The sequence below is a fragment of the Aphelocoma coerulescens genome, chromosome 3 (assembly GCF_041296385.1).
Source record: "Aphelocoma coerulescens isolate FSJ_1873_10779 chromosome 3, UR_Acoe_1.0, whole genome shotgun sequence".
Lineage (NCBI taxonomy): Eukaryota > Metazoa > Chordata > Aves > Passeriformes > Corvidae > Aphelocoma > Aphelocoma coerulescens.
Genome location: NC_091016.1, coordinates 68,277,092 through 68,294,528, shown reverse-complemented (window position 1 = coordinate 68,294,528; position 17,437 = coordinate 68,277,092). Strand labels below are relative to the sequence as shown.

Below are 17,437 nucleotides of genomic sequence, written 5' to 3'. Positions count from 1 at the left end.
TGAACTCCACTTCCCAGGGTTTCCATGGGTTTGTGATATTTCAAGGTTTAAAACATCACATGAAATGTAATTATGGCTCCTGCATAATTTTCTACATAAATTATCTTGAAACTACAGTTTATTCCCTTTAAAATTTTCTAATCAATAAGACTGAATTTTTTCCATTCTAGGTATCCACAAAACCTTCAGATAGTTTAAAATGAAAATAGAAAGAAATACTGTTGGGTTGGGGTTTTTTTCCCCCACAATAAACTAAGCCAGAAAAGAGTTTCTCAGGCAGCTCTGATTTTTCAGGGCTCTGAAGTAAGAGATTGGGATTTCCTGGGGAGGGACAGTGATGCTGATATCACATGTGCCCCTTGGGCCAGTCCTTCAGGACAGCCCTTTTACTCTCTTGGCAACAGCATTACTCTTTTTCCTTGTGTATTGCTTTATGTTATTTTTCATAATGTCTTTTACTTTTCAAACTAAAACTGTGACCAGAAGCATACACACAGCACTGGAAATGAGATGTGAAAGGGTTTCAGACCCTTCCAAAGAGCTACTCCACTCTTACAAACAATTTTGATCAATTTCCCCAGCATAGTCCATACTCTACAATATCTTATGTTATTAATACTATTAGTGTTAGTTATTTGTTTATATTATATTATATTATATTATATTATAGGCATTATTTAATGTAAGGTGTGCTAAAGTATGCTTCTAAAGTCCTTCTACCATTTTACTTGGTTTCTAGGCGAGACCAAGAGTAACCAGGAGAAATCTCAGTGCAACCAGATTTTTTTTAAAGCTGCAACTTGAAAACACTAATCCAGTTGTAGTTTTCCTATTGATTATTCTCAAACCTGCCTGAGCACAATTCATGATCAGCTGTCTGCCTGTGGGTGACTTCCTTGGTTGTTCTCCAAATACAAGAAAACACCTGTATTAGGCTCGGGGAAATAATTTTCTTCAGCTCTGGGTGATCTGAGTTTCTTCTTGGGTGACTGTTTAATGTGTAGTGAAAATACAGTGCCGTGATAAAAGACACAGAACATCAGAAAATAAACCAAGCTGTGCCATGCAAAACCATGAGATACTTGTGGAAAGCTTGGCCTCAAGTTCCAAAGCTGTTCTCAAATTACCATGGTATTCCTGCACAGGGAAGGAAAGACTGGAGGCATAAAAAGTGCAACTTCTTTTCTAGAGGGAAATTTGTAACATGACCTAGACCAGCATGAGCCTGTGAGTGATGTGTCCCTCATCTGACACCCTTGAGACCAGGCATCCCAAATCTCTGTCCCCAGCACCCCTGGCATGTCCTAAATGGCCTGTCTTAGTGGGTCTCTTACTTAGGAGTAAGAGAGAGATGTGTGGTCCTGCATATCTAGAGCAATGCAGAGGGGAAAGTAATTTACAGGGTAAATCCACAGATTTTCACAGATATTCCTCATGCCAGCATTTCAACTTCCTTTTTAAAACATGAATGAAGAAGCAAATGCACTGGAAAGGCCAAAAGGACTTTAGCTCCATCTGTCTTTCCCAGCCAGTTATTAACCCAGTGGCCAGTCCGTAGTCCCAGTCATCTAAGTGGAGAGGCAAGTGGTCCCACCCTTATCTGGGGGGCTGCAGCCACCCCAGTTTTACCCTTCCCACAGGATTGGGTTGATTTCCACTCTGTCACTCTCTACTCCAAATCAGGTGCTGTTCAGAGAGTCAGGAGGACTGGGCAAAAGGTGAGTGAAAAAGGATTGAAACCTGGAGTCAGATTAGGGGTACAAACCCTGGGCTTGCCAGGAGAGACATAAGGAGCAGGAAGGTTGGAAACACAGAAGTTCAAGTCATGTAACAAACAAGAAAGTAGGAGTTACCTGGACATTAGAGGATATGTTGGTTTTTTTTAAGTCTGCCCACGCTGCCTGCCTTGGAGAGGGAATAATGGATAAATGTGTTGTTTTAAGAGCATATAATAGTTTGTATGCATAAAGAACTGAATAAAGAACTTATATATGTATAATATTCACGTATATATAATATGTACGTGAGTATACATCACATGCATGCAGTAATCTCCACAAAACGAATACAAAAATGTGTCCTGCGTCTCCTCAAATGTGTGTGGCCTGTATTAGGTCAATTTTAATGACCCTGACTATTTAAAAATATAAAGTAAAAACTACAAATGTGTGGAAATTCTAACGGCTCACAAACATGTATTCATATCTTGATACTCAGAATGCATATGTAGCAGCATACTAAAGGCATTTTTTAAAAGCCAGATCATTCCTTCTGCTTTTTACAACAAAAGTTTAGAAAATACTGAAGTGAAGTTAAAAATAAGTGATGGAAAGGCTATAAGTATATACTGGTTTAGTTGTTTTGTTCTTCTGGGAATTTCTGATACTGAAATTTTGATGGGATTTTGTCCTCTCTGGTCATTCATGCTTAGAGACACAAGCAACTTCAACTTGGTTTTCTGTCATCCTTGCTCCAGTAAGAGTCTTTTAGCTCAACTGTGACATCAATCACTTGAACTATAAACCTCTGCAATGGATACGGCCATTTAAATCTCCACCTGCACAAACAACAATAAGGCCTAGAAAATAAGGTGACTCATAAATCTTAACACTGGTGATCATTAATATTTTGGATCTGCAAGAGCAATGTTATTGGAAAAAAAAGTAATTCATTAATTAGGACTGATATGCTGACAATCTGTTTAGTTTAGTTTAGTTTATATACAGAGAAAACACAAACAAGGGCACAGTTAGCACAACACGAATTTAGGAGTTAGTGAATTGCCCAGAGGCCAGGGCTTGGAGATATGATATCTTAAGGTACTTATCCTATTGTGAGTGGGAAGGTGTTATCTTCCAGACAAATGATAAAGAGAGGTGGTTAAAAGTTTAGATCTACTGTTTTTTCTTCTAGCTTATATGAGCCAAGGAAGAAAGATGGATCAAGAGATAGGCAGGAGTTCCTTGCTGGCTATCAAAAATGACACTCTGCCTCCTACTTTAATCTGCAGTACAGTACATAGCACTCGGCAGACATACCAGTTTGGCCCTCCACAGTTTTTGTTGGGTTTTTCAGCGCATGCAGAAAACCCTATGCGATGCTCACACGAATCAGCAAGAGACTTTTCCTGTGGCTCCAGTGACTTTGGATTAACTATGAAGCCACTGACATCTGAGGCTGCACATTTTTGTCCAGAGCTACGAGAATCCTCAGATAAGCAGCTGAATAAGTGGAATTGTTCCTGCAATAAGAACAGTCCCTGCATGCAGATCTTTAGACCCTTGTGTTCAAAACCCAGGCTGTGGGGCAACCTGTGAGGTTTCAGGAAGAGCATGAGTAGGGAAGGAGCTATGAGAGCAAGTTCCTGTTTCACTGGCCTCTTTGGACTCCAAATGTGGATTTAGGGAACTATTTTATATGGAGAGGAAGAAGTGATAGGACAAGGTTAACTGCTTTCAAAAGCCTGCTCTACTGAGACTGAATACACACGTGCATAAGTTTGTAACAGGAGCATAAGTCAGTTCATTCAAACTATGCAGCAACCCGCTCATTCCCACTTGTGGTAAAACCACTGGGAATATTTGGCTTCAGTGGTTGCAGAGCCTGGCCTAATGCTCTCAGTCCCACCGCTCCCACAGAAGGGGCCTTATCCCTTATCTTGCCTCTTTATTCAGGCAAAACCTCTGACTTTTGAGCATGCACGAATCAGCCGACAAAACACTCCACGGGTACTGCAGAAAGAACCACTGACATCTGCTCTGCACACCAAGTAAAAGTTTCTTTTCTGTGGGAACTCTACCATCCAATAAACATCCCCCCCCCCCGTTTCCTTCATTTCATGCACACCCTTGCTGCCCCATCCACAGCCATACAGACCCTCCCCAGCAGAACAACACTCTCCCTCGGCTCAGTGGGGCTCACAGACTGCTGAGATCTTGGCCACTTGGCACACCTGTGGACCAGGAAGCCTCCGCAACATTCACAGCTGGGAGGACTCAAAGACTGAGAAGGGACCGGGACTTGTCGGACGTCACCCCGGAAGGCTGGAAGAAGTCAGATCCTCCTGCCTCCAGCCCCTGGGCTGTGACGGCAAGGTCCACACTGCTGGCCAGGCGGCGGAGCACTCCCTTCCTGGAATATGCTACTAGCTGGACAGGATGCATTCGCAAATATAATCATCCACAAATCTCCCCTAGATTAGGTTACAGGACAGCATTTCGACGGCACGCATTACAAAGCTCCCTGGAAGGCTTGGCTGGTGGATCTGCTGCTCTCTCTGCTCATGACCCATTTTGGCTTTCATCAAGAATTGTGACACCAGCTGCCTGGGTCATCTAGGAGGCAGAGAGGGGGAGAGCAACCCTGGGCTGTAAAGGGAAGTGGGGAAGGAGAAGAGGAGGAGAAGGAGGAGGACGAAGGGGGAGGATAGAAAGACAGAGCAGGGGGAGAGAGAGTAAGAGAGTTGTTTTAGTCCAGTTGTGAAGATTTGAATCCCAGTTCCGAGCTCTCAGCAAAGGCTTGCTGGGGTACCTCATTCCCTGTCCTGTGCAAAGGTCTGTGATTGGGGATGTGGTGTGCTCAGTGGGCAGGGCCCCTCCCCTGGGCTGGATCCGCCTCTCTTATCCCCCAGATAAATTACTAGTGTCCTCACTAAATTCCTCAGCTTTCTCTCTCCCTCTCTCTCTCCCTCTCTCACAAAATCTCACTCCCTCCCTCAAACACAGGCAAAGCGGGGTTGGGGGGCGGGAGGGCGGGGATCCTCTCTGGACTGGTATTGTGACTTAGTCCTGGGCGGGGAGGGAAGGGGAGGAAAGTACTGGCGCCCCTTCTCTCCTACGCTGCCTTGAAATAGATTTGAGGAGCTGCCCTTCTTTCCCCCCTCCCCCCTTTCCCGCTGGTCGTTTGGCATCTTCCAGACCATGTCCACTGGGTCCCTCAGTGATGTGGAAGATCTGCAGGAGGTGGAGATGCTGGAGTGCGATGGGCTGAAAATGGATACTAACAAAGAGTTTGGGGCGTCCACCGAGAGCAACGAGGAGGGATCCAATGGCGAGAATGGCTCCCCTCAGAAGGGGAGAGGGGCCTCGGGCAAGAGGAAAAAGGCTCCCCCCAAGAAGAGCCCTTTAAATGGAGTGAGCCAGGAGGGAAAGCAGGTACAGAGAAACGCTGCCAACGCCAGGGAGAGGGCAAGGATGAGGGTCCTTAGCAAAGCCTTTTCCAGGCTTAAGACCACCCTACCCTGGGTGCCCCCAGACACCAAACTTTCCAAACTGGACACCTTGAGGTTGGCCTCCAGCTACATTGCTCACCTGAGGCAGATCCTGGCCAATGACAAGTATGAGAACGGCTACATCCACCCAGTCAACTTGGTAAGTCAGAGTCCGCCGGGGCCAGGCGCTCTGTGCGTGTGCATGGGGAGAGGTGGGCGAGGAGCTGGCATGGGGCATGTGCGGGGAGAAAACTTTGCTGTGCTTCTCACAGAGAGTTCGGTGCCAGTGGGGTGGAAAGCGGTACTGTACAAGGGGACAGGCTCCCGGCTACCCTGTTGCCCTGTGCCCTGAGCACCAAGCCTCCTAGGCCCCCTCTGCTGTTCCTAGCAAACCCTTCCAGGAGACAGGCAGCCACGCTGGCCACAAATAAGCAGGGGCAGGCTTTACTCTTTACTGCCCCAGAAATGATTGAGAAACCACAAAGGGTTGATGCCAGCTTTCTACCTGCACGTATAGGAATTTGGGTAGAAAATGGTATGTTTGAGGAAGGACCCAGGATTTATTCTTACCCTGTGTCTCTACCCTAGTGTCTCCTGAAACAACAGTGTCCCCAAGCCCTAGCTTTTTTAAGACAGGACTCTTGGGGCTCTGTGCTCAACCACTCAGGTCTGCTGGGTCCAAGACATTTCTCCTATCCCTTTAAATTGGCACAGGAGAAATAAATACCAGTGCAGACTCCCCAGGGAAGGTGTCTGCCCCAGGCACACTCCACAATGCCTCTTCCTGGGCTCTGCAGTGTCCCTCCTTCTGCTCCCACCACATAAAGTTTTCCTAAGCAGCCCTGGATCTCCCAACCATACCCGGCCGCCAGAAATATCCAGTTTCCAGCTCTAAAAATATGAACAAATGATGTAAACCGGGAGTAAGCAAGATCTGCCTGGGCTCTTTTTAGACATACAGCCTTTACACTGCCCACACGTGCAGACCCTGACGCATAAATGGATCACAGAGAGGAGCTGGGGACGTTTCACTGAGGTCAGGCTCTGCCTTTTGAGCTCTGGACTCTGGGGGACAGTACGTTACCCGCTGTGTCAGCTGATAAGGGCCTGGGAGATAATTTTTGATTAAAAACAAAATCCTCAGAGCAACAGTATGGGGGAAAAAAAAAAAAAGTAAAACAAAACCAGCACCCAATATAGATATAACCTCCCTCCTCTTCCGCACAGAGGCACACCAAAACATGCTCCCCGAGCCGCGGGAGACCAGGGAGAGTGGCCGGGGGCTGCCGGGTCCCGAGCAGCTCCTGCGCCCGGGTAGCGCGGCGGGACGTGAGGCGACTCCCGCGGGTCGGAGTCCCCACGCCGGTCACGACCAAACGCGGGGGGAGGCGCGGCTGCGGCGGGGTGCCCGCGGAGATTGTGCCGGGGGGATGCGAATGTGCCGGAGCCAGGCGGCTCCTTTCTCCCTTCCTTCTGCCGCGTATCACACGGGCTCCGCCGCCCCGAGGACGCCCGGTGGGGCCCGCCGGGGCTGTGAGGCGGAGCGGCATCAGCCGCCGGCGAAAGGCAGAAGGGTCCTTGCCGAAGGCAGCGGCAACTGAGCCTGAGCCCCGCTGGGCGCTGCCCGAAGTGGACTCAGGTGGTGGATGCCGGGCTCAGTCCCCCCGGACGCTCCCGAGCCGGACCCGCTGGTGATATGAGCGTTGCAATGTGCATTTCTCCATATGTAACCCCCTTCCCACCCGTGTCTTTTCCTGGCTACAGACTTGGCCTTTTATGGTAGCCGGCAAACCCGAGAGTGACCTGAAAGAAGTGGTGAACACAAACCGCTTGTGCGGCCCGACAGCATCCTGAGCCCCGCGGCCAGGCCAGCAGCGTCCGTCCCGGCGTGGCCGTGGAGCGGGCGGCGGGGCGGGCAGGGACCCGCCGCGGCCCCGCCGCTGCCCCGGGCCCCGGGCAGAGCCACGGGGAGAGCCGCTCTCCCGGCGCAGAGGAGACCAAATGTGCCCTAGCAAAGACTCCATCCACCCTGAGAGATCCTGACTCTATTTAACTTTATTAAATGCGTGTACAGTCGAGTGTCCTGCAACCACAGCCTTGCTGGTTCAAGAGCTACTAGAGAAAAGACAGAGATCAAACAAAACCTACCACGCGTGTATCTTTTGTCTGAGACCTGTGAAATATGTAGATGCCTAGAAAAACTGACTTTGACAGTCATCTCTATGAAGTAATTCACCTTAAAGATATATAGATATATTTTCTTCAAGCAGATTCTGCTCTATTTCTGTGAATAAACCTTCCTTTCTACTGAACACAGAGCGGTGTTAAGTGTTCGTTTGAGACTCTCGGGCTCGGCGGGGAAAGGACTGAGCCTCCGCCGGCTCCGCCGCTCCGCGAAGCGGCCGCGCTGCGGGGATCCCGCCTCTCCACCCCGGGCCACGGGAGGTCTGCTTCCCCGGAGCTAAAGACCTGGAGCAAACCCTTGGGGGAGGGGATGACTGGGTCCGCAGCTCACCGCGGGAGCCCGGCCCGGCTCCGCAGCCCGGCGCCCGGGCGCTGCGGGAGTCGCCCCCGCCGCTCCGGCCGCTCCGCTCCGCGGGGACAGGAGCAGTGATCTATTGATGAAGTACAGTCGGTCCTCAGCGCCGAGAATTTTTAACTTAAACATCTCCTCTCTATCGATCAGCGTGCCCGTGGGAGATGAGGCTGAGATAAACAGGAGTGCGGGGCGCTCCCCCTGCACCGGCAGCGGCCGCCGGCAGCTGATGCGCCAGATCCCACCGCGCTGTTTAATGTTTCAGGGTTATGACCGCACTGTTTACAAGATGTCTTCGGTTATTTATACTGTTATTATTAGCAGAGGGGCTTTAAATTTCCGCCTCACTTGCTCTTTCAATACCATCCCTCGATTCCGTTTGATACCTGGGTACTTTCTTGCCGAAAGCAGGAGAGGGGCAGCAGGGGCTGCAGGGCCGTCCCCCAGACCAAACCCTCCGTCCCCGCTAGTTGCGGGGGCCGGTGGCAGGGCCCGGGGCGCGGTCACAGGCAGCGCGGAGGCCACAGACCCTCCCGGGGGCTTCTTCCCCCGGATATACCCCACAGGCCGGTGTTGAGCTGCTCCGGGCATCCGTGCAGACTGGATTGTGTTTATTCTCATCCCCCACTTTCCCCCGAGATAACTGGACGAGGTGGCGCGTCCTCCAGGCGACCCAAATTCACCAGTCGGGTTCATGCGTGGGCTAGGTTAGGTTTAATTAAAGTAGCTCGCTGTGAACCGAGGGCTGTGCAAACATCTCGGCCCTCATTATGAAAAGGGCCAGGCCCTGCTGTATCATCCTAATGGTTTTGAAAGGGAGAGCTGTTTAATTTCACTTTTGCACAGCTTTATCTCCATCCCACACAATTAAAAACAGACCTCTGCGCCTGGCCTAACCATGTGCAACTTCACTGCTGTGGACGGGACTGCGCCAGGTGAGACGCGCAGTTACACACCGGGGCTTGACTGACTTGGCGGCCACACACAGACCCTGAACAGACACAGCTTTTGCTGAAGAGACGAACGACTCTGGTAACCACAGCTGAACAGGCTGATTTGCTGATTTCTTTGCCACAGGCACTGGTAAATTCAGTGGGAATTGCTGGTCTGTTAAAGGCAGACAGAATAGAGGCCCCCAGCTTTAAGCTAAGGGCAGATGACTGATAGAGCAAATGTACATTTTAACCTCTAGATTTATTCACTGAATTGAAACTAACCGTTGTATTTAACCACTCAAAATCTCAACTTAAATCCATATTAATTAATGCCTGGTCAAGATTCATAGTGAGGTGCTGATTTCCTTCTAGAAAGCAGAAATTGATATGCATCTGAGATATGCATAAAATTGAATCAAATTTTGAATATTCTAACACATGCTTCTTTGCCACCCTGCCTTGCAATGCTTGCTAACTGCACTCAGCATCTTCCCACCTAAAGAACCATATGCAGTTTTCATTCGCCACCTGAAATACAGCACTGAAGAAAGGGAAGGGGGAAATACAATGGTACCCCATAAAACATGAGGAACACAGCAGTAACCATGTACCAAAAGCTGCAGGAACAGTAAGTGTTGAAGATGCTTACTGTGTACACACTGGCAGTAGACACCATTCTTCTCATACTGCTGTTCACTTTATCTAGCAGTCTACATTGCAAGCCTCCTGAGGACTAAACTATTCCTCAAACATCCTGCACCTTGCTCAGTCCTTGCCTCTGAGCAACAGTTCAGCAGCAAACAAACAAACAAAAAAGCAACAATAAAAAAAAATAAAAGCAACCAGCAGTACACAGAAAGGTAAATAATGACTTTACTCTGACTGTAAAACAAGTAGTGGCTTTATTTCAATTTTGAACACAATGAACATATTTTCCAGAGGCATTTATGTGGCTGGGACCTCCTGGTCCACTGACCTCTTGTGTAAGGGCACAGACCTGACAGTGCTGGCAGTTGGCTTCAACAGCCCAAGTTTCTTACATGAATTAAGAGTTCTACCACACACTTCAGGAGAACAATGAATGAAATTATTCTACCCTGCTGCTGAGTGCAATTTTACTGCAAAATATTTGCAAACAGAAAATGTATGTTTAGTCTGACTGAAGCAATTGATGATTTTGAAAGGAACTCACAAATGTGCTAAGAAAAAGAGGGAACAGGTTTAAATATTGATGTCAATGACTTTAAAGAAAATATTTTTTTTTGCTTTCTTGCATTTCTGTACAAAGTGATGCATTTTAATATTTACCAAAATATACTTATACCCCTTTTTCATGTGGAAAAAAAGTTGACTTGGTTTATCTTTCTGTTTCTACATGGACGTAGATGCAGCTGTGTGAGTGTATACATTCCCTCCTAGTAATGTTTGAATTCATTGCCTGATTTCAGCTAGATTTGACAGAGGTCTCAAAGACAACTAAGTTACTATAATTTTTAATTTTTTTTTGCATGTGTGAAAACAGGCAGCTGAGTAAAGAAAAAGTCTATAAATTTTGCAGCTGAAGGAAGGGCTTCAATATCAGTTCAGCCTTTATTAGATAGCAGAGCATACAGAGCAGAATGTCAGCTGTAGATGAAGCTCCAAACACTGCTTCAGTCACAGGATACAAGTTCATAGAAAACTTGCTTATGGACCTACGTGTTTTAAGATAAGAACTCTATAAAAGTAGTTTAGTTCCATTTGATTTTAATACTAGTATTCTTTTTTGTTTGTTTCTTTGTAAAGAAACCAGTTTCACCCAGCTACTTCATTACCATTTTTCAATTCAGCTAGAGACTAGCAAATCCTTTATTTGCAGTGCTGACTCAGTGCTCAGGCTCCTGGATTTGGTGCTGACATTGTACCGCTTCGCAGAAGCATTCACAGTCTGTAAGGTCTTACAGAAAATACCTTTTAGGCTTATCTTATCCCCTCACTGGGACGGAAATCTGCCAGCCTGAAGCATCGGCATAGCAGTGAACCCACATTGCAGACACCTGCAAACCGCCGTGCTGCTCTGGGCGCTGACTGGGGCGGCAAGGCCACAGTGCTGGTCGTGCCCTCAAACTTCAAGGTGCATAAGGAGAACATGTGCAAGATAGCTTATTCTTCAAAGTGCCTCCAAGGTCAAAATTCCCAACTCACCCCAGAAAATAAAAGACAGAAAATCTGTGTGGTTTCTTCTGTAGGGAAGCTGGTTTGAATCCTGAACATAGTGATAAGATCACAAGCACAGTTTTGCTTGAAGTATTTGTATTTATGACCCCTCAGTTGTGTCTGCCTGAAAAAAACTTGCTTCCTTGTTAACAAGTTACATATATTTTTTAGAAGACAATTTGTGCTGAAACCCTGCTGTCATTATCTCTCATTATAATTTGCAGTAAAAAAAATTTAGAATATGCAAAACACATTAGTTAATTGCAGGTAATAAACTTTCTAAAAGAGAACAAAACTTACAGATATCTGGTGTACAAGTGGAGGGTATAATCTGATGAAATTGCAGGATGTTTTCATTTTTGTCTGGATATCTGAATGCAGATTAACACTCACAGTCTCCCAAAAGCGACAGGATTACAAAAGAAATTTCAATTACATTGACATGAATTTTAATTTCAATGAAATTGAAATTTGTAGCAGCAAACAACCAAGCATCCTGTAATTTCCATGTATATACACACCTGGAAAAACCTCCATACAGAATTTCTCCCAGCAGCCAGATTCAAATTGTTCATGTCCGTTGCTGGCCCACGTAGCACTGACCATTCCCATATTAAGGCTGTGCTATCAAATGCAGACCCACCATCTTGTGCTCACTATTCAACCACAGATTGCTTCATGCTCTTCAGCCCAGCATACTTCATGGATGGGAAGTGGCATAACCAGTAATAATGGCACTTTTTTGTCACTAGTGCTGTAAAGTCACTGATGTATTACAGCTTGGGGAATTTCTGCAATCCTGAGAAGATGTCATAGGTCTGACCTAAAAGCTGTGCTCCAGGAAGGATGGGGAAATGCCACACGTTACCTTTGAGAGGACGGTTGCCAGCAGACTGCAAACCCAGAAAAGTTCTGCAAGTAACTGATTTTTCTTCAGTTCACTTCAGACACTGGTGTCTCCGGGTATAAAACTGACTTTGAGTAGGCCCACGCAGGCAGTCATCCCATTTCCCAAATGCGGCATGGACATACCCTAGGGTCACAACAGTGCAGGGATGACGCATTTTCTTGCCTTAGGGTTTTGCCCTTAAACTGAAACTTGTAAACAGATGAAATGCGTTTTCAAGCCAATGCGAGTGCGTGCGCTCAGTTACACCACCCTCAAAACCTTCTTGCAAGAAAAAAAAGATCATAACAAAAGCAAGAAAATAAAAACCAGTGCAAATCCTTCCTTCACTTTAAATTTTAAGAGCTCCTTTTCCTTGAGCAAAGAAAAAAACCCCAATCCTTATTTAGACTTCAGGCTGCCATGTAAACTATAAGACTATATCCAACTGTAAATATGGATTATCTACAGTCTTGAGTTTTCTCTTGGTTGTTTACAAGTTGTTTGAGAAACAAGGATCAGAAACACTAGGGAAAGAAATCAAGGGTATAGCTACACAGCCAGGAGACCAGAGGAAAGGGAGAAAAAGGCATAGAATAATTCTTTTTCCTCTGATTACTGCAGCTCAGTCCTTGAGGCAGGATGGGTTAGGGAAGGGAGGAACTATCAGCAGCTCCATCACAGACGGGTGGAGCCAGACCACCGGGGAGATGGAAACCGGGATGTTGAGAGCTGCAGCTGCCTTTTCTGGGAGGAACATCTGTGAAAGCCTGCACAGCAGCAGCAGGGGAGGAGGAGTGGGCACAGGCAGAGAGTGTTCCCAGGGATGTGCTCATACAGATAACTGTCCCTGGATGGTTTCCCAGGCTGCTGCAGCAGCACTTCCCTCCCCTGACAGGGATGAGGCAAAGACCATCATGTGGCACAAGCAATCGAAGTGTCAGCACAGCCTCTCGCTTCAGCATCCTGTTTCCTGTGATGCTTTTTGATGGCCGAGCTGACCAGAACGGGAACAGTTCTTCCTCGCTTGATAACATGTTGGTTTTTTCTTACACAGGGACTTTTACACTCTTGGCATCTCAGAGTCAATACACAAAGTACATAGAAGACAGGAGTTGCAGCATTTGGCTGTCCCCTCATGACCAAATGTTTTTCTACAGGAGGCCGCTATCATTATACAGATGAGAAGAAAAAGAGATGACAAATGACTGGCTGAAGGTTCACACGTAAGTTTGGAGTAGGCTTAGGGCACCAGCTCTTCTGGTGCACAAACCCGTAGGCTGTTCTCCTAGGCACACTGAAATCACCAGGGATGTTTGCTCTTTGAACTCAGTACAAAGATAGGAATCAGTAAGGTGTAGGGAGTGATCCTCTCAGGCTGTATATCTATATCTACATCTACACTTACTAGAATAGATAAACCAGGCTATGGACCATGCTCTGGCTCCAACAGTCAGTGCTGTGGCTGGGGTCACATCCACACATACCTGAGTTTTATTCCTCTAACCAGAGGTTAAGAACAGTCCCTGGCATATGCTACTCCAAAACCATGCTTGGATACTTTCTGGGGAAAAGTCAGGCCAAAGGCATAGCAAGGATCCTGCTAAAACCCAAGCACAAAGAAAGATAAGCCTCAGCCTTGTTTTATTTATCAGTGTCACTGAAGCCTTAGAAGCTACAGCAATTGAGATACTTGATGCCTTTGTCTCACCTCAGTCTCATGCTCTTCTCACCTGTTTTCTAGATCAAGCTGCTTTCTTCTTTTATGGGCCAAAAAATCTTAGTGGGGACCCTGTTTGCTATTTGTATCTCATAACTAATACATATGAAAACTAAAGATCATTAGAAGCAAGAGGCCAAGTTCAAGAACAAACCTAACATGAGATTTAAACAATATTATACCCTAAATTACGACATTGAAAACCTCTGTTCATTTGCTACTAGCTCTGCAGTACCTTTTCTACCTGACTTGTGAGTTCCCTGACACCAACATTTGACATATGCCCTCATAGTATCTCTTTCTCACCATTGCCAATTAGCATTAAGTTAACCTCATCCCAAGATATGGAATTGAGATATTCCTCTACTTAAGTCCATGGGAAGAATTCAGACAGCCAGTAGGTGCTGTCTGTACATGCTTAACATCGTTCTGCTGGGGTAGGAAGCAAGGTGGACAGGAGGAGTCGAGGCCAGCACCCCCAGTTTGGCTACAGATACAGCACTGCAGGGAAGCTGCTGAGGAACCGATGTTATCTTCCCACAAATCTCTCTTCCTCATTTCCCTCACACTCAGTCGTCTGATTGTACTTTCACCATGCTTCTCTCTTACTGCCAACAGAAGTCAGTATGCATAATCTGTAAATACCAGTCAGTCACAGAGGCTGAAACTACAGATATGTATTAAATCATTGTAAAGTTTACTAAAGAAAAGGCTCATTCAGATAGTTTGACTTTTATGGTGGGTACTTCACCACCATTTTCTTAATATGCTTATTTTATATTAAATAGTGTACCTAGCAATATATATTATGCAATATATAGATATACACACTATGCAATATATATATACACACACTATAAAAATGTGACATAAATATTTACATACTATGTAGAAACTATATTTATCTTTTCTATAAACAAACATATAAAACAATATATATTATAAAATTAAACAGAATGTTTGAATTCTGTGAGCTGGTATAAGTGCCACTTACAGCAGGGAGGTAACTTTAACAGTGCTGGCATAAGATATCATACTGTACATCATCAGAGAGGTGTGAGAAGGTACAGCTGAGTTTACTGTTTCACCTGATAAACTAAGCCCTGGAGCAAAGGATTTCTTTCCTGACAGACTTCTTGCTGGCTGCCACCCTGAGAGATGTCTCATAATTAACCTGCAGTATCATGTTTGCAGCTGATGACCATTTCACACAAGGTCATTTCCATGGAAGATCCACAACCACTGGTTGGTCCTAGGTACTTCCTCTTCAAACACGAATACTTCAATGCAGTCTTCCACTCAGACATCACAGTATTTACAACACAGCTGCATAAAACTCTCCAGCTAGCCTTCATTGTGGGCTGCCTCAGGGGGCCATCCAGCTTTCTTCTCTCCCCCCTACACTTCCCCAAGTCTACCTTGCACAGGATCTTATCTGATTGAAAGTTAATCCTGTAAAAATAGAAAACTCCAGATAACCAAGCATTTGCTTCAGTCTGATGAGAAATTTCCTTTTACAGAAACCTGCAGTTACTGCTGAATAACAACACAACGAAATTGCATCTTCAGTCTCACTGCTGTAATTACTGAACAAAAAACATGTGCAGTGTCCTAAAGTTCAGTTACCTTGTTTTTACTGCACTATTACTGATACTCCCAAGCAGCCCATGATTCCATGCTGCAGAAATGTTCAAGCACAGGAAACACCCTCCCCACACCTCCATCTCCTCTTTACTTTCCAAACAACGGACTGTAAAATAAAGGCATAGAAAAATGGAATCATGTATTAAGGAAGTGACAGTGTCAGAAATGGCCTCTGTGCCTTCTCTGTCTGATGCCATACAGCCAGCTGGTAAGTTAGAACCTCATGAAGATCCAGATCCTTGGCATCTCAGTCATATTAGTAGAGGAAGCCATGCAGCCAAGATAGAGTTGCATGGAGGAATGGAGACCAGGAAGGGGAGAAGGCAAGGATAGGACAACCAGTTTTGTAAACTATATAGGTATAGAATAAAATTGCAGCACAACTGATAAACTTACAAGTCAAATTAGGTAGGTGCCCAATCACCTTATTTGCATTCCACATTAATGTGATCATAGCTACTTGCTTACATTTGCACATTTTCCAAATATATATCTAAAGATGCAATCTTCAGAACGTTCTAGTCTAAACAGGAAAAGCTCAGGCTGACAAAGCAGTCAAAACTTTGAAATGGTAAGTGTTCATCTCTTCATCAGAAAAAATAATTTTCTTAACATCCAGGAATGACTGCACAATTCTGAGGAATATGTGCTAGAAAAAGTTTTACCCTGAAAAGAGTAAGCATGTGGAGACAGACAGTGGTAATGTGTGCTTGCAGACACTTTGTTTTGAATTTCTATAAACCTTTAAGGTTATGCTGAAAAAACAAAAGCTTAGGCCAAATTCAAGCAAAATCAGGGTTTATAAAGATTTTCTTCATAACTTGCAGATGTGATCAGCTATTCAGAAAAAAAAACAAATCAGCATCTGTTGTGATACAGCCATCCAGAACCTGAAAGAACTGTCAGAGTGAAGACATCACAACACTCTACCCCACTTAACTGTGTAATTGTAATGACTCAGAGCCTGAAGCTCATAAAGAACAAAACCAGCCTTAAGGCACTCTGTAAAAATGCTGGATATACCGTGCATAGTTACTGAACTATGGTAAATTCAGAATCCTGGTTTCCAAAACCTTGCCTCGCTTGCCTGTATTCACCCGGAGGCGGTGGGTTCCGCGTGGATCCGTGTCTATAGGAAGCCACAGGGTGGCAGCGCTGTCACACGCCGGTGTGCAGCCAGCCTGCGAATAGGAGAGAGAAACCGTCTACTCGCAGCTGATTTGAAGTGAGAACTTGAAATACTTATTCTTGACAAGCGAACCTAGTCACGCATTTCAAAGATTAAACTGAATCTAGCAGAAGAAAACATGCCAACTCTAAAGAATTCAAAATCTAAATTTCATACTGTTCTTTCTATCCTAATTAAAGCTATTCTGCTACCACATCATATAACCAAAGTACTAATTACAGAACCTCAGTTTCAGAAAATTGTCAATACAGTGAATACACTGCAGTACACCCATATAAATATATATACATAATTTTCATATACAGAACAATGTTCTTTATAAATCTGAAGTCAACTTGACATATATTTCATTTGTCCGTCGGGGCGGTGAGTCCTTAATGGGCCACATTGCAGGCACATTCCTGGGCTCCCAAGTGAAGCACAACAGCTTTTCCAAGAGAAAATATAAGTGTACCTGAAAAGCAGTTCATCACGGGCTCTACTCCCTATAGACAGACAGGCGGGACAGTGCCAAATTTGGAGGACTTTCCTGGACAGAGAGACCCAGTGCCATCCCAGGCACTCCCAGTGTCCACATGTCCCCTTCTGTCTCTTGTCTAAGTGTGCACCATGTGCTCACTTTGCAAGGATGAAACAATCTGCATATCGAAAGAGTGCAAAACAGCAGTCTTACTTTAGTTGTTTGAACATTAGAATCACAAAAAAAAGTACTGAGGGCCTCACAGAACTCAAGGGACGTGGGCATATTTGAGACTTTTCAGTCACCTGCTCATATCTTTTTTTCACTTGGAGTGAGCAGCCTGCTCATGCACCAAACTCCCACAGTTTACTGCTGTGGACTATCCCTTCAATACCAAATAAAGTCACTTTAAATTAAAAAAAAAAATTCAAATAATTTTTAAGACAAGAGGCAGTGACCAGAGCCCTGCTGCAGTACAACAGGCATGTATGGAGCAGGAATACTGGCAGCGTGCTCTTGCTGTGAGCTCTAATGCCTGCTGGCTTCTGTCAGACCAACGCTGACCACTCGGTTTAGTCAGAGTACGTGTGGAGCGGCCAAGCCAGAGACCAAGGGGGCTGTAGCAAGCTAAAGGGGAGACATGGTCGAGCTGAAGCCTGTTA

At 45.6% G+C, this 17,437-nt stretch overlaps 1 protein-coding gene across 1 annotated transcript; it reads left to right on the top strand.

Moving 5' to 3' along the window:
• Nucleotides 1-4,745: 4,745 nt before the first annotated feature.
• On the top strand, nucleotides 4,746-7,523 carry TCF21 (transcription factor 21). Its single transcript, XM_069010737.1, has 2 exons — nucleotides 4,746-5,369; nucleotides 6,974-7,523. The coding sequence occupies exons 1-2, from the start codon at nucleotides 4,920-4,922 to the stop codon at nucleotides 7,061-7,063; spliced, it is 540 nt and encodes a 179-aa protein (XP_068866838.1). The 5' UTR covers nucleotides 4,746-4,919; the 3' UTR covers nucleotides 7,064-7,523.
• Nucleotides 7,524-17,437: the final 9,914 nt, after the last annotated feature.

Coding starts and splice junctions, on each gene's coding strand:
- TCF21 (XM_069010737.1), top strand. CDS start 4,920: ATGTCCACTGGGTCCCTCAGTGATGTGGAAGATCTGCAGGAGGTGGAG. Junction 5,370..6,973: donor ACATCCACCCAGTCAACTTG/GTAAGTCAGAGT, acceptor TCCTGGCTACAG/ACTTGGCCTTTTATGGTAGC.